General features: G+C 45.2%; 3 protein-coding genes and 1 long non-coding RNA gene across 4 annotated transcripts; 2 read left to right on the top strand and 2 right to left on the bottom strand.

The window, feature by feature from the left end:
- Positions 1-3: 3 nt before the first annotated feature.
- On the bottom strand, positions 4-3,864 carry LOC109470451. The gene is made up of 5 exons (XM_019769402.1): positions 3,141-3,864; positions 2,165-2,346; positions 1,152-1,329; positions 654-780; positions 4-334 (listed from the first exon to the last, which is right to left on the bottom strand). The coding sequence occupies exons 1-5, from the start codon at positions 3,650-3,652 to the stop codon at positions 209-211; spliced, it is 1,125 nt and encodes a 374-aa protein (XP_019624961.1). The 5' UTR covers positions 3,653-3,864; the 3' UTR covers positions 4-208.
- A 425-nt stretch (positions 3,865-4,289) lies between these two features.
- Positions 4,290-6,359, bottom strand: LOC109470450 (leucine-rich repeat and fibronectin type-III domain-containing protein 5-like). Its single transcript, XM_019769401.1, has 2 exons — positions 4,736-6,359; positions 4,290-4,486 (listed from the first exon to the last, which is right to left on the bottom strand). The coding sequence occupies exons 1-2, from the start codon at positions 6,357-6,359 to the stop codon at positions 4,302-4,304; spliced, it is 1,809 nt and encodes a 602-aa protein (XP_019624960.1). The 3' UTR covers positions 4,290-4,301.
- A 3,327-nt stretch (positions 6,360-9,686) lies between these two features.
- On the top strand, positions 9,687-12,398 carry LOC109470475. The gene is made up of 3 exons (XR_002140261.1): positions 9,687-9,966; positions 10,883-11,008; positions 12,291-12,398. It is a non-coding gene; the product is annotated as an uncharacterized LOC109470475 (long non-coding RNA).
- Positions 12,399-12,784: 386 nt separating this feature from the next.
- Positions 12,785-16,812, top strand: LOC109470472 (peptidase M20 domain-containing protein 2-like). The gene is made up of 6 exons (XM_019769435.1): positions 12,785-13,200; positions 13,719-13,867; positions 14,073-14,215; positions 14,540-14,694; positions 15,462-15,717; positions 16,105-16,812. The coding sequence occupies exons 1-6, from the start codon at positions 12,835-12,837 to the stop codon at positions 16,236-16,238; spliced, it is 1,203 nt and encodes a 400-aa protein (XP_019624994.1). The 5' UTR covers positions 12,785-12,834; the 3' UTR covers positions 16,239-16,812.
- The last annotated feature ends 54 nt before the right edge of the window (positions 16,813-16,866 follow it).

The raw sequence follows: 16,866 nt of genomic DNA, 5'->3' as shown, positions 1-16,866 counted from the left end.
TATGTTATTTGTGAGATAGAAAAGAGATGTTGCACAATATTTATTACAAACAATACACAGGGGTCTGATGAAAAATAGTTACGTTGGATTGCTTAGAATGATAAAATGCCATTTAAAATGGACCTACGTATACACCGTGTGCACCAATAAAAGAAATAAATTTCATACTTGTCTTACACTAGCACAGTTTTTTTCTCTACTTTATTCCTCAATCCATTTCCTCAATCCATTCTAGCAGGTCGCGGCAGTCGCCTTCCTCTGTCAGGTTTGGCTTCCAGTCGCTATTTTCTCTCACCAGCAAACTCTGCCAGTCTTGTGCGGCCTTCAGCGCCATCTGTTGGATTTGAAAATTATTGCACGATTGTTACACATTCTGGAGTCGCACTACACAGACAAATGCTCAATAAGTAAATTCAGGATTCGCACCTCAAAAAATGTACACTTTTCGTGCCTTTTACTGTGAATGGAAACAAAGTAGGAACTATGCACTCTAAGACCCTCAAGTTCTTTTCTATCGTAGTCAACAGGAATAAACTTTAAACATGTAACGCGCGGTTAGTGATATTGCCATATTGGTAAAAGGTTTGTGACTGAAACCATACCAACTAATATACTTTTGATCGGAAATTTGACAGAAGAAAAAGAAAGCTGACCTGGAATGTGGCCCTAGCCCCGCTCTTGTCGTCCATGTCCGCAAGGGTCGTGCCAAGGTTACGCAATATGGAGGACACCAACCACGGCGCATGCGCCTTTCCCAGCTCAATTGCCCGATTGTAGCAGCTGCAATTGATTACGTCAAAAAGTACTCGAATTTTACTATTTCTGTCCCAAGCGGACGGCTACATTGCTAATTTTTTGTGGATTCAAACGGCATCCAGAGGGTTTCTTCCAGAAAAAAGCACAAGAGGGCCTTAAACAGTGAATTCTCGGCGTATTCTTCAAGTCACTCGTCTCCAAAGACATTTTATAATGCCCTTGCTGTCTCCAATTGAAAAGGGCAACCAGATGGTAAGAAACCCCTGCCCTGGCGGAATAAAAAGGACTTGCACTATAGAAACACATGCAGACAGACACAAAGACATACCAAAAACACTCATCATGCTGTGAAGTAACTAGACAAGACAATATCGTATGGTGGAGTCATTACATACCTAATGGCCCTGTCATAGTCCTCTTTCCCCTTGTACAGGTTGCCCAGGTCGTTAAACACGCGTATGGTGTCGGGGTGGGTGAGCCCGTACATGTGCTGGTATATCATGAGGGCCTTGTGTAAGCTCAGCTCGGCCTCGGGTAGATGGTACTGCTGGCCTAACTTTTGCATTGTGGTCGCTAAAGATGTAAGAAGAAAACAGAGACTATGATGATCGATGTACGCGAAAAAAAAACTGTATTCGTTTCTTGTACGTTACTTCGATTCATTTTGAATGAATGAATGAATGGTTTGTTTGATCATCTTGATCGAGTCAAAAGTACATCGCAACCATAGGCTGAATTGAATACTTTTTAAATATATATCTTTGCTATTCAACTATATTAACTATAACTATATTTAACTATAGCTAATTTTCTTTTTTGTCCAACCTTTAATTTTGTCGCACGCTCGCATCAGTTTTTGGGTGCGATCCTTGTACTTGACTCAGTATGGCCTTATTATAAAGCAAGGTGGGTGACATACCAGGCCTTAGCCTGTTGCAAAATCAAATTTACATATAGTAGAGCTGGAAATGTTATAGATGTATCCAATCAGCCTCTATTAAGGTTTCAAGCACCATGTATTATTGATTGAAACAAGAACACACATCCATATAGAGTCACCCGGACAGCTTTGTTTCACTAGTAAGGATTTTGGACACTGAACAATAGCCTGGGTACCATCCGGATTTTCGCTACTCAACGCTCGAGTGATTTTTTCGAGCGTTGCGTAGCGAAAATCCGGATGGTACCCAGGCTAACTGAACAAGACTATTTCCTGAGAGAGGTGAAGGAGGGCCGACATCGTCTACCAGATACCTTTAACCCAGTGTTGACGTCACACTTCAAAGAAGCCACGTGACAAGCCTCACTGGGTCAGTCTACCTAGGAAGACCAGAGTGACTGGTCGAAACCTCAAGGTGAGAGAATTTTTGTGTTGGACCAAAAGTTTTAACTTTAAACAAGAACCCACCTAATTGAATCAGTATCTCCCTGTTCGGCGCACCGCGGGCCATGCTCTCTTGAGCGGACGTCTCTAGGGCACCGGCGGTGTTCCTGAGCAGTCTGGCCGCATGGTGTGTGGGCGGTGTTCTGGGGGACAGGCAGCTCAGCCACGCAACCGCCTGCCGAGTCCTCATCCCCTCCACAAGGTACCTGGTACAGGAACAATAGCCTCCAAAGCATGCCAAAAACTGGGGGTCTTCAGGGTCTTTGGGATCTTTTATGTGCTTTTTTCTGATTGCATGTAGACAACATAGCCGGCCTGGTTGAATTGGCGCCGTCTGGGCTAATCAGAAAACAGACGAAGACCCACCAAACCCCCAGTTCTATAAGCCTGCTGCGGAGGCTAAGGAACAACAACGCAATCTGACATGGTAGACTCAACCCCCTCATACGATATAAGACTAGCCAATAACAATAATTATGTTTACCGAAGGAAAACTTGTTGTTTTTGCTGTTTCTTTTTTCTTCCCAAACAAATAAGGCCAATGACCTGAACCAGACGTCTGTTACCATGGTAACTAGAGTTGGGTTACATCGTGTTGCAATTTTACAGCAGGAGGGGATTTAGTCCCCTGTCCCAATATATGTGTGTTTAAGTAAGAATTAACAGAGCAGACCATATGCGAATGGAAACATTATGCATTTGCTTTGCAACTTTTCTATAGTTTACTCGTCTTTTCACCTGATACTCATACCGTTTACAGTAACTATTGTTTAACGGTGACCAGCGTTAGTTATCAATTTTTCATGTAGCTAGTTAATTACGCGGTGCATTGCGGCTTCGCTACTGTTCACGTTTTCAGCCAAGCACACCGGCTCACGCCTACTCTCATCTCTCTTAAGTGTGTTGGGCTCTTTTACGTGAAGAGGAATGAGCAGCTTCAATCTTCCTACCTGACTGAAGTGATCCACTATCTACAATCTATAAAATCCATGGTATCTACCTGCTCTTCCTAGTGGGTCCGCCCTCTTCCATCAGGTGCACTCCCTCCCTATAGATCCACTCTGCCTCATACAAGCTTGTCATTAGGTCAGCCAGCCTGGTATAAATCTTCGAAAGCGCTTCGACTTTCTTATCTCCCTCCATGGGCTCTACAACCTGTAGGGCCTTTCGCAAGGCCATGGTCCGACAACAGCGACCTAACTCATCCTCACCGAACGACTGTTCCGCCCGCCCGATCAGTTTGTCCACATCGTCCCCCGTGACTCGCCACCATTCGCGTGTGGGCGCCGCTGCTATCAGTGAGGCGCTCCCGATCGTCAAGGCTAGACGGAGCCAGCCAACTCTTCTGCAGTAATCAGCGGCGTTCTTCCCGACTTTTCTAACCTGGAGTGACGAGGTAATTTGAAGCAAGTTCTTTGGGTGCAGCGCCTTGAGTGTAGATCGGGAAAAGAGTACCCTAAGCAGATTCCATTCTGTGCGAAATAGCACCCGTACCCGTACGTATGTCGTCATATCTCCGGATCCTAGAAAACGACTGAGGTTCAGCCTGTCTCAACTAGCAAACTTTACCTCAAGTTCTAGAACGTCACATCCTGACCAAAATAAAAGAGTTGGCCTGGTGATAGTCGTAATCGAACATCTTGAACTGGATAATTACGCGAGAAACAAGCCTTAGTGACGTCACTGACAAATTCTGGAAACGTTTAAACCTTTTCCCATCAGCCTTAGCAATACGATCGACAAAACACGTGTGTGTGACGCATCAAAGGTCATTGAATGACCAACAAAAAAAAAAACAATTTCGGCAACACTATGCAAGTCCACTGATGCTGCGTGAAAGGTATACGGGTTTTTGCTATCCATCCCAACTTTTTAGTCCTGGGATACAATTGCAATAGAACAGCAAACAGATCTTCATCTATCGTCCAACGTAGTCATCGGCTAGAAAATTGGCTAGTAACTATACCGATGTAGAAATGTAAAATAATGAACTTCAAAGAATCACGCGCCCCTAGCGCCGACCTTTGGTACTGCAGTTTCTAGTGTATGTGTATCTACACCAACAACACTGCAGGCGTGAATAAAATGTTATATAAACATGCACTGTCTATGGATACACTTTATCATGGCTATGAATATCCTCCCCTTTTCATGCCATTGGTTAGTCCTTCTTCATTTGCGGCAGTTGTTGCGTGCGCCCCCCTCCCTCGGCTAACGGAGGAACTGCACCTATCCCGCCGTTGTACGCCACCAGTACTGGCGTTGACCACCGGCGCCTTCTCTCCGCCTGTCCGTACTGAGGGCTGTAATAAACTTCGGTGTGCTTCGACCAACGTTGTTTCACATGTACATTCCCTGGTCCGTACTGAGGGTTGACGAAAACGTCAGTATGTTTTGAACAATGTTGCCCGTACTGAGGGTTAACGTTGAAGAAACCTTTGGTGTGTTTCGAACAATATTGTTTCAGAGTCCCTGGTCCGTACTGAGGGTTGGCGAAAACTTCGGTACGTTTCGAACGACGTGGTTTCACATCCCCTGGCCCGTACTGAGGGTTGTCGAAAATTTCGGTACGTTTCGAATGATGTGGATTCACATTCCCTGGTCCGTACTGAGGGTTGTCGAAAATTTCGGTACGTTTTGAACGATGTTGTTTCACATTCCCTGGCCCATACTGAGGGTTGTCGAAAATTTCGGTGTGTTTCGACCACCGTTTACGTTTCTTCAGGTTTTTGTCGCTAGGAGGCAGTGATGCAACGGCGTCCGAGTCAGAAATGACTTCATAGTGGTGGAGAGACTCCTGGGAACTCCGTCGGGAGGACGGGTTGCTGGGCTGCTCGGACGTCGAGCTTTTGGGACGGATGAGCCACCAGCCCACCAGCAGGCCGACCAGGAAACTCACGCTCACGGAGGTCACCCCCGTGTAGACCAAGTCCAGCGTGCAGGAATCCTGGTTCGGCGGCAGTAAGAAGTATTCCACCGGCATCTTCTCCGTAGTTGTTTCATTCTTGGGAGCATTATTGGAATGGGGATCGTTCGGTGTTGAAGTGGACAACGATATGACCAGGTCTAACGTCATTGCTGAGAAACTGTCCACCTGGTACGTTATGACACAGCGACAGGCATCCTCTGCCCATGCCTGCAGGGCCTTCTGGCTCATGGTTAGCTTGTAGGTCGACTTGCCCATGTAGTTGAATGTTGATGCCTCTGTATGTTGGCTTGAACCGTTTGTCCAGAAAGATATCGAATGGCCTGTTGGAGTGACAGCGTGTTCCAAGTGTGTGGTTATGCCATTGCCAGACGTGTTGGTGATGTTACTGCCTGCTGGACCGACCCAGCTGATGTCCGGTCGCTGTTCCCAGTACACTTCACACAGGAGAGTGGTCCCGTTGTCAGCACGTGAAACTTGGGCTACAGGGGGAGGACATGGCATGTCTTCTAGGGACACCTCTGAGATCTTCTTCCCTGCGAGATGTGGAGGGTAGCTGCAGTACAGGTTGTCAACCTTCCCCTCTGTCTTAAAGCTGGTCAGCGCACACGTACAGCGAAACGGGTTGTTCAACACACGAAGGAACTTCCCCCGAAGAGCGACGATGGTTTCCTGCGTTACAGTGGGTAGAAGGTTATTGTCCAGGTAAACGTTCGCTCTGGGAGGTAAGTTCTGAAACCACTGCGGGTTGATGGTCTGTAGCATGTTGTCGCTGAGATTGATGTCACCTACAAGCCCCAGATAGAAAACAACGTCGGCTGCGATGTGTGATATTTTGTTCTTGTTCAACTTTAAATCCAAAAGGCCTGATAATCCTTCAAAGAACCACGCCTGAATAGAGCGGATCCTGTTATAACTCATGTCAAGAAACTTGAGCTTTTTGAGGGGGAGAAACGCTCCCCTTTTGATGCTTTCTATCTTGTTTTGAAACATGTACAGTCTCACCATGGCTTCAAGACCTTCAAACCAGGTTCCGACGACTCGTAAAGAGTTTCCGTTCATCGACAACTGCCGGAGGGAAGCCAGCGTTTCAAACGTCCCATTCCTGATATCCCTGATGTTACCACCGCTTAGCGTTAGGACGTTCAACGCTGGCAGTTCGGGTAGATGGTTGAGTGTCCCGTTTCTGTCATAGTGTCCCTCTAGCATCAGCTCATCAGGAACTCCGTCCTGTAGGCAAGAGCCTAACTCCTGCTTGGAACAATTTAATCCGGTCACGTTGCATTTTACCATTTTTTCCCACCCTCTTAGGCCTCTAGCTCTTCTTTTTTCGTGACAAAGTTGAGCACAAGGGGGGCAAGTCTGCCACGTACTGGGGATGAGCAACATGATCACAAGGATCGAATTCTTTGGACCGACCATGTTGCTGAGACTATCCTTTATCATTTATGGTACGGAGGATATGTTTGTCTGTGTGTTTGAATTCCTTGTATTCGTACTGAACAAAGAAGAAGTAGGCAATTGAATGCAGTAGAGAGGTAGGGAGGGGGAGATTTGGTTACCGTAGATTGACCTGATGATCAAGTTGGAAGGACATACAGGCTGGTAGACTGGGAGGAGGTGGCTCCACCCACAGGGTTTGTCACAACAAGCTCTCAGCCTTCAGATTTTCTGTCCTACTTCGCCCGTTGAAAGTTTTTCATGCCATCTCTTTGGTTGTGCCAATAAGTTTTGAAAAAAAAACTGTAAATACTTCTCGAATGTCTAGAATCTACGAACTCTTGCTTATGTTAGACCAAACTACCTAACTCTCTATCCAGGTCTCTATGGAGGTGAACGCTGGCCTGTGGCCGTTCTCCTCTAAAGCCAGGAGACTGTTGTTTAAATAAGACGTCCCAAAAGGACACCAGGCTTTGAATTGCACTACAAAAATCAGCCCAATAGGAGCTCAGACTACTTTGTCTATGAGTCTGACTAGCCGAGGAGCTGCTAGATCTGTGATTTACTCCTGATAGATCTGATATAGTAACATGAATGCACTAGTACTACATTTCAAAAATATTTGTTCTAACTGTACAAGTCGCAGTTCCCGGGTGGTGCTAGCTAGTACGTCAAAGTACGCCCACGTCAGCACCTCGACCTGTCCTGAACCCTATAGGAAAGAAATCCTGCATAAAAACAAGGCAACCAACCATCTTGTGTTTTTTTACAAGATTATGCGAACGTACACACAGACACGCACACATATCCTTTTACGTGATGAGAAACTGTAATCTAAACATCAAAACATCGCTCCACGGATCTTGCCACAGACAATCTCAACATGTAGACAATTTCAATACGTGTTCCCCCACCCAACCTGTGAAGATTAGTCGCTTACGTAAGCTCTTTTGGTCGTGCTTCGTGAGCCGACTGTGTGCCCTCGGCTGTGAAAAGAGCAAAGAGTTCCAAGTTACCCTCATTCTTTTCTATATGCTATGCTAATCCATCTAACATTAACCTCTTGTAATAGAAGTAATTAGGGTTTCTTACCTGTAAAGCTTTACAGCGTGACCGCAGTCATAGTCAGTGTCGCACGCCTCCGTACGATGTTGATGTGAAATTCTGAAGCAGGCCGTTACAAAACCAACCACTGACAGACGGAGAGCTTTTCCGTGGCTAGACAGCTGAATTTTGTACGCTACAGTACGTGCTCGACTATCACAACGATGCCGTCATGACCAGATTGCTGTCTTACGACGATAGTACGACCAATATAACGTCTAAGATGCAAGCGGCCACAAAGAAGAACGTCTCAGCAGTTGTGACAGATCGTCACGGTACCTTAAGATGACGAGAACCCGCGAGATCTACCCACGTGACTCTTGCTGAGCAGGCTCTGTTGGCACGTCGGCAGAACGTACTGCGCCTGCGCGAAACCGGTTTCTATTGGCTGTTCGGTCAACGTTGCATCAGAATTTCGTCCGTTACATCAGATATCTTTTTTGACGCAACATTGATCTTTGAAAACTACAGACGAGACATCATCCCTGAATATGCCAACACGACTTTTGCTTTACAGGATGCGTTCTGTAGAAATGCTACATGTAGAAATACGTTCTGGATGTCACGCACGTAGTACGTTTTGCCGACGTGCTGGCTCAGTTTAATCAGTCTGGCGTTCAAAGCCATGACATGGTGTCATGAATAAATATGAAAACATGCTGTTCAAGTCCTATCGTACAGTGTTGTAACGTTATAACACATCAAAAACGAAAGCGTCTTATCATTTGTTTATCTACATGTATCGTGTTGGTTGGTTTGTCGTTACGGTACTGTAAATTTTAGTGTAATACTAAGTAAGATGAAAGTTTATGATGGAACCCTATGCCACCAAGTAGAGTAGGGGCATTCTTACTAGGTTGCAGATATAGGTGTTCAAATGCATGAAAGACGGGCAGTTTATTTTAAAGTAAACGGCTGCTGTCGCACCGCGTTCCTACGAAGCTGGTGAGTACGCCGAAGAGCCGTTCTACCGATACAGAAATTATGCAGTCAAGTTCTTTCTAACTCGCCTTGGCCAATGCGTCGTCCTTGCGCGTCCTTAACGTATTTACCTTGGTTTTGCCCTTTCCATAGATTAGTCTGCTATTACAACCTACGTGTGCGTGGCAAGAACTAGAAACATCATCAATGTTCATGACTTTGGTTCGCATTTGCAGCTACAATGGCGACCACATGCAACAGCACAAAAACACGATTTGTCGATTTGCAGTATGTATCAATGGATTCTTTATGGACATGTATATATACATAATACACGTCGAATTGCTTTGAATAAAATGACCTTTCTATGTCTTTGTAATTTTCGGCACCCCATGAGTGACTCTTTCAAGCCAAAAGGAAATGCTCAAGTGGGGATCAGGATGGTATTTGCAGATATAGGATTTGCTGGAAATGCGTTCGCTGGAACAGGTTTAATAGGACTTCGTCGTAAGTTTTCGAATTAAAGCTTACGAATGAATGAATGAATGAATGAATGAATGACCTTTATTGTACGTTTGTCGGTCATGAATAGACAAGGAAAAAGGATACAGCAATGATACTTAAACTATACATACTAATGTGATCTACTATTTACATTGTTCGACTTCTTCTCGCTTCTTGACGCAGTTATAGATGTAGGAGCAAATAGAACTATTGATACATGGTTTGTCAAGTTTCATAAGAAATATGAATTTTTCTGCTTCATTTAAATGTCCAAAGCTAGGGAACTTATCTATTATATAAGAATATAATAATAAGGTAACTACCCCCCCCCCATCCCATCCTCCATTTCAGAAGTAGTTCAATTGCATAATCGGATTGCTAGTCACTAATATGAGATCATCATTCAATAATCTAATTTCCAAATATTGATCCTTTTGGGGTTTTGCTGCGTACAGAATAATTCAACAGGGGATTCCCGATGGAGCACTGGTTGTGACCGGCTAGAACCGGCTGGCCCATATGACGCAATATAATAAGGCCACAGCAAGGAAACTCTCTGAAAGGCATCAACTACAGACCCCGAGTCTATGAAATGCGTACACTCAAGGCTAACCCTACGACTTGTCCACTGGCATTTTTTGCTACCTTTCGCCGGAGGGCAGGCGAACGAAATTTCCTGCACACGCGCGTTGATGCCATCCACACAATTTACCTGTTCTGGCCCAATAAGTGTCTGTTTGTAAACACTGACCAGCAGTCGTCCGCTCATAGCAGTGGGACCGGTCGCCGTTTTGTTGGGGAAAGCCCTCTAGAGATGTCGGTCATTTTTGATTAATACTTCTACTCTGGTTACACATCCAGATGTTGAGTACTTATCCGCAGACAAGAAGGCGTATTCCAGTGTATAGGAGCAGTGACAACAATATTTAAGGTAAGAACTGCGCCATGAAGGGAGAAAATTATGTCAGACATGTCAGCTCTGTCAGGCCAAATGGGCTGTTCCAAAAAAAAATATTTATGGAGGGGTGGAAGAGGTCAAAAATTAACTTTAGATCCCACTCTAGTTCCAATCCAGTTTTTGCTGAAACCCTCCCTAGTTCCTCGTCCAAAATTGCTCAAACCCTCCCTAGTTCCTCGTCCAAAATTGCTCAAACCCTCCCTAGTTCTGGTCTGTGTTGAACTCTGCCGTCCGCGGCTTTAGTGGCCCCTCGGGCGACTGGATGTTGGGCGGCCGGCAGGCAATCGCAAAGCGATTTAATCAGGCTAACCTACTCCTAGTTCCAATCCAGACGTTCAGATCCCTACCCTCCCTCCCTCCAATCCAGCCTCTTCCACTCCACCCCCCTCCACAGTTATTGTTTGGAACAGCCCAATGTCCTCGTTCAGGCCAAGGCCATCTATTTTTGTGTATTCTCACCTGGTTTCTGGGAGTGTGATTTGAACTGGTGAAACGCCCGCTAGAAAGCAGATAAAGAGGTCGGGAGTTATTTTATTAATCATTGGTGACATTTTTCCCTATGCCTATCTCTAATCTCTATAGTGGCGCTGATCTTCAGTCCATTGGAGCATAAGCAGATGACACCCAGGCTGCACCCATTTCCCCAGCGGGTTGCTATTTTGAAAACTGTCTTGCCCCCGGCAAAAGTTCACTGACAGACAGACGTGGTAAATGTTGCAAAAACAGGCATTAAACACTGCGACGGTCCTTTATATCTGCTTGGATGTTACAGACAAACCATGTCAGCTGTAGAAACACGTGTTGTGGTCTGACTCTGAGGGTCTCACAGCTTCTGTAGAATTAAGAATGAATTAAGTAACTCTTTTGTGTGTTCCTTTGTTTCTTGTAGGTGTAGGCAAGGACAAATCTCATAGTCATGCAGGAAGTCGGCGGCCGCCTGTGGAGCGAAAGTCCGCGGGGAACAAAAACTCACCGCAAAACACATTTGGACCAGCCAGCTGGTACCTGTGTAGAGGTGAGTGGTGTATCGTGTTACACAGGAGGGGAATGAGGCCGACATTTGTCTTAGCATGGTCTTAGCAAATACCCAGTCAGGAATGAAGAGCTACTAAAACAACACATAAATAGCATAGCCCGGGGCCTTAGACGATGATTTCACACCCCTGTAAAGAATGTAGTGAATGTAGTGAGTGTAGTGTAGTGTAGTGTAGTGTATGAGTTGACATGAATTTCTTCTTCCATTCATAATTGAAATATTGTAAATTTCTCGCCGAAGAACATTCTATTGCCACTTCCTCCTAGCCGGCGGCAGGGGACGGAAAGACAAAAATTCGACCATTCTGAACCAAGGAGGTCTCAACTCCATGCCTGAACTTACCATGTACAGAAATGACCAAAGCTTAATTAAGGCATTTCTTTCCAAATTCGAAATACTGAATCCTAAAACGCATCAGAACATAATGAGCCCGGTAGTTGGGACAATGAAAGCAGGCGAGGCGATTGTAAGGCATTTTTAGTAATAGCACTGCACGATTTGTGTGAAACTTGTTAATTACCTAATTTGCATATACGTCAGTGTTAAAAATGGACGGGGGGGGGGCGCCATTTCTTTGTTTCCATCGACATTCAAGATGGCGCGACCAGGGAATGAGTCTCCTTGTACACGTATTGACAAATTGGAGGTATGATAATCATTATACTATAGGGCTAGCTTTTAGAGTTAGATTTAACATTCTAGATTTTATCTTCTAATTTTATTTTCAACTTTGCTGGTGGTTTGTTTTATGTTGGTTTGCGTCACCGACATGAAGTAGAACAGAACCTGAGGTGTTATTTACAACAGAACGGTTTCAACAGTTTAAAGGGAAATAGGCTAACTACTAGTATGCGTCTATCTCTAGTAGTACTAGTAGTGCGCACTTTCTTGTGGCTACCCTTTCCATAGGAGCCGGCCTCAAAGTGAATATTGCTATTAAAAACATATGCATGAAACAGTGAGACTGAGCCGTATCTCCATATCTTCTTGAATATACTAATAATTTACAGGTACATAAAAACTGCAAAACACTTACAGATACAAAAACCCACAGCTCTAGCCTAGGGGCATCCCATTTGTGACAGAGGGATCTTACACTCGCTCGCCAGGCACCCAGACTCACCACCGTGGCACAGCCACCCAAACCAATACTTCCGTAGTGCCCAGATGTCTTGTTACGTATATTTTTTTATACACAATCTTACAGACTAACTTACATGATTTAAATTCTAATAACTAGACATAATTCTATACCTTGTAGCAAAGTGCACATCATAAAAGTATGGAGACTATCGGCGACTATCAGATGAATGACAACCCATGGGGATCCCACGGGAAACCTCCTCTGGAAAAGCCAGATGTTACCTGTACAATGGTAAGTGATTTGTAGAGCCTTGAATATGCAAGTGTTCAACATGGGCAAAATGGCAAATGCAGTGATGCAAATTTTCGTACCCCGTACCCCCAGGGTACCCCGTACCACACAAATATACGCATACAATCTTAAAACGCGACTCTCATTCTTTTAAACTAAACAAATCAATCAAATCAAAACCATGGCATGTGAAAGGCGGCCAGCGCCCTTGAATCAAACAATGGAGTTAGAATCAAACCGGCTCCACTCGATCGAAAAGATTTACCTTTTCTTATGCACTGTTCAAAGTTTCAAAATCATAGCGCGTTTGCCCGCATCACCGGTATCACTGCACATGTACAGTCCCTACATGACCATTGACTCTCCGTGTTTTCAGAACGGTCCCCGTCCGTTCCGACCTTTGGTCACTGTCGATCGCAGACCGCCGACGATGGACGTCCCCAAGATCAAGGAAAAATCCAGCGCCGCGATCCAGACCCGCTCTAAAGAACTCTGGGATCTCAGCCAGGAGATCTGGAAGAATCCCGAACTCGCCTTCAAGGAGCACCGCGCGCACCAAGTCTTGACTGACTTCTTGGAGAAGCAGGGCTTCCGTGTGGACCGACACTACAAGTTGGACACGGCCTTCAGGGCGGTGTGTGGGGAGGAGGGAGGCTTACACGTCTGTGTGATCTGTGAGTATGACGCCCTGCCTGGGATCGGACATGGCTGCGGACACAACCTGATCGCAGAGGTGGGCGTGGCGACCGGGATCGCGATCAAAGAAGTGATCCAAGACTTCCAACAACCAGTCAAGGTTGGTGAATAGCCTTGTGTTCAGACAGTGTGGTCTTATATGTGACGGACCGTTTAACTCTAAATGCAACCTATATCCAATTCTTAGAATATAGACGACGTTTATTTATTAAAGAACGTTAGCTGAATGATGCTTTGAACTTGAAAAGAATTCCGTAACGTGAGAAATCCGTAAGGTTCAGAGGGTCTCGCCTGAGTACATGTAAGCAACCACAACACTGAATGCAAATAAGTTCGACAAACAGAACACGACCAAAACAAATCTGCAGCGCATTTCCGACGTGCCCTATGTGTACACGAAAACAAAACATACTCTGTGATGCTTCAGTGGCTTGGTATTGGATGTCCTTTTTCTGTGCCAGTCCCCAGTTCTGTAGTAAACACGGTATGTCGGCTACAAAAATAGGCCCAAGGTCAGGGGGTTCAAAGGTCTCGCTTTATACGTATACAACTTATGAATATTCTAGACACGTAGAGAGACTAGAGGTTTGGTGGTGACGCAGATTTTGTGAACTGCAGGTAACCGTGCTGGGAACACCTGCGGAGGAACAAGGGGGCGGAAAGAACATCCTCATCGAACGGGGCTGTTTCAAGGACGTCGATTTCGCCATGATGGCGCATCCAGATATCTGCAGTATCGCCAGGTGGCGCTGTCTGGCGAGAGTCAGGTACCACTTGTTGTACCTTCTGATTTGACACGTCACGAGTTAAGATGTCCAGTTTGTTGTTGCGATAGATTAGAATGCGTATGTCAAAAGTCAAACATGCGAAACGCTCTGTACATAGTTAGATTTAAGACAAAGAGGTCCAATTTCAGCTAGTAAGGAATCTATGCTTAAATTTTAACTACTCGTTTCTTTCGTTTGTTTTCAGTGTTAGCGTCACTTACAAAGGCGAGGCCTCCCACCCCGCCTACCAGACCTGGCAGGGGACTAACGCCCTGGACGCAGCCGTCCTGTGTTACAGTAACATCTCTGTACTCAGGCAGCAGATGAGACCTCATCACCAGGTGCACGGTAGGTTTTACAGAAGATGTGTGTCGATAGTTCTTATTCTAAACCAAGGACGTTCTAACCCTGTCTTAACCGTAAGGATTCCAAATGTTGCATACACGATACAGTCTGTATCTGTATCGGTAGAGCCAGTATAACCACCCTTCGGCGTAACACATCAGCTTCGCATCGGCGGCAGCTATAGCTACTAGTATATCACACCGAACGACTTGTTACACACAATCTTTGCACATTTAATTGCAGGAGTTGTTTAAAGCTTTCTAGTGATGATGCCTCAACTGTGCTACTTTCTGACCTTATAAAAACTCTGTCCCGTCCTTTATACAGGTATAATACTGGACGGCGGAACCCATCCTGACGTCATTCCAACCGAGACGAAGCTGGAGTTCATGTTGCGCGCCCCCTTGCGATCGGACCTGGCCCTGCTGGAGGAACAGGTGGTCGCGTGTTTCCAGGCGGCAGCCGTCGCGACAGGGTGCAAGGTGGGTAGCCGCTAAAATAAGCTACTCTCCAAGCAGAGGTTTGCCTACCTGCCTAAGTGCCCAGGCCAGGTACTGGCCCCTTGCTCCCCTCCGTCAGGTTTAGGTTTTGGGTTATTTTTGGCCACTTTTTTAATAATTTATTTTTCTTTCACCCATGGCCAACCCAACCTCTGTGGGCACTCACCCCTGGGCTGGGTTGGGTTGGGTTGGGTGAAAGAAAAATTCCAGTGCAAAAAAGAAACCCCGATAAGAAAAAGTCTAAAAACACGCCATAAATAACCCCAAACCCAACCTCTGCTTGGAGAGTAAAAATAAGCCACCTCAAAGTTCCGAGTGCGCTCATGCAGTCGCGGCGCATTGTAGTTTACGGCTCCCAAATTTTATGGATCCCAAATCATTTAGTATCCATTTACCATGTTACACCCCACCACATTGTTTCCTCAAAGGTGTCATTTGAGCTTTTGAAAAGTCAATACCAAATTAGAATACCGCATATGCAGGTAGAAAGCACCAAAACTTGGCCATGTGCTGTTTTGGGCGAGCATTAGAGAGGTCTACGAAGAGGATGTGAAGTTTTGACTTAATGTAAAACTTTTGATATTTCAGTATCCATATACCGCAAATATCAACGATGACTTAACTTTTTTTCTTAATTTTCAAAATATCGTCGATATGTCAATATGCTATTGTACATAGTAGAGCCAATGCTCTCTTCAGTCAGCTGTTTATGTTGCTGCCTGACTATGTTTCAAAACTATATTTCACAGCTGGAATACAAGTTCGACAAAGGCCCAGAGCACTATCTGAACGTCCTGCAGAACGACACCCTCATCACCCGTTACGAGGAGAACTCGCGAGAGTTTGGAATGGACTTCTGCACCGACCAGAAGATTTGTGCCGGGGAGATGTTCTCAGGGTCTACCGACATGGGCAACGTCTCCCACGTCGTGCCAAGTATCCATCCCGAGTTCTCCATCGGAGATACTGCTGCTACACATTCCGCACTCTTCACCAAAGTCGCAGGTAATTCTCTACATAATGTCCTTGGTGAGAGGAATATCTAGTATAAGGTTCTATGATGTCAGTAATATTAGCCCAAAGCTTGACTCACTCAGCTTTAATCTGTCATCGTCACCAGCGCCAAAATCTTGACAAATAATGCAGCAGTTTTTTGGGGGAATCACATTTAGTTTTCAATCTGAGGTACATGTATATGTATTACATACATGATCTCCCTCTTTCCCTTCCTACCTCAGTTAAACTTCTCTCTCTCTCTTTAAGCCCCAATTTTCCTTTGTCTTGATTCTAACCTCGTACCAGTCACTGACGAAACGTCTGACGTTTTCAAAATCATATCCAGTTGCTTGAGCAACTACTTATTGGCCTAACCTCGTACGTTTGTTTCTCCAGGCGCTCCAGAGGCCCAGCCCTACACCTTGACCCAGGCTAAGGTGCTCGCCATGACGGCCATCGATGTCATCTGCCAACCTGAACTCTTCAAGAAAATGAAAGACGACTTCAAACACGACGTCGCGAATACGTAGTTTGGCGCATGTACCCATGTCCTTGATGTACCTTTCTCAGGTCGATTGAAAAGCACTACCATGTCAGTGTTTCGGCAGCTTGTGAACTGCGCCCATCAGGGCTTACTACAAGTAAGCTATAATTCTGCTTCCGTGAAGTTTCATACTGCTGCTTGTCGCAAGGTGGCGGAGCTGTAGAAGTGAAGTACTACAACAAATGTACTAGTAGGGCCAAACATTACTGCGGCTGCTATATTAACTTATCATGACCCATCAGAGTCAGCAAGGGGCCCGAGTACACTGTGTGTTATATCAAGGAGTTTTTTTTTACCCTCCTTGGTTTTGTATACAAGTTATAGAGCATGATTCATCAGATACACCGCGTGAGTCAGTGTATGATGTACCTTGTGACTTTTCCAGTACCTGTTTCCACTTTGCAAGTGTGAGATGTACACATATGCACCTTGTGACTTAAGTTACATGTGTGAGCTACTACTACGACGTATCCGTCGTACAACCTACCTGTTTTAAGGTAGCATTTCTTGTGTTTTATATAGTCAACTAGTAAGATAAGATTAGCAGTACTTGATAAAGAGCCTAATGCCAACAGTTTTTGGTATGTAAAATGGTACTCACTTCAGCCTAATTC

Source organism: Branchiostoma belcheri, unplaced genomic scaffold (assembly GCF_001625305.1).
Source record: "Branchiostoma belcheri isolate BF01 breed outbred unplaced genomic scaffold, Haploidv18h27 scaffold226, whole genome shotgun sequence".
In the NCBI taxonomy this organism is placed as follows: domain Eukaryota; kingdom Metazoa; phylum Chordata; class Leptocardii; order Amphioxiformes; family Branchiostomatidae; genus Branchiostoma; species Branchiostoma belcheri.
The sequence above is the reverse complement of the archived record's forward strand: the minus strand, read 5'-3'. Positions and strand labels throughout refer to the sequence as shown.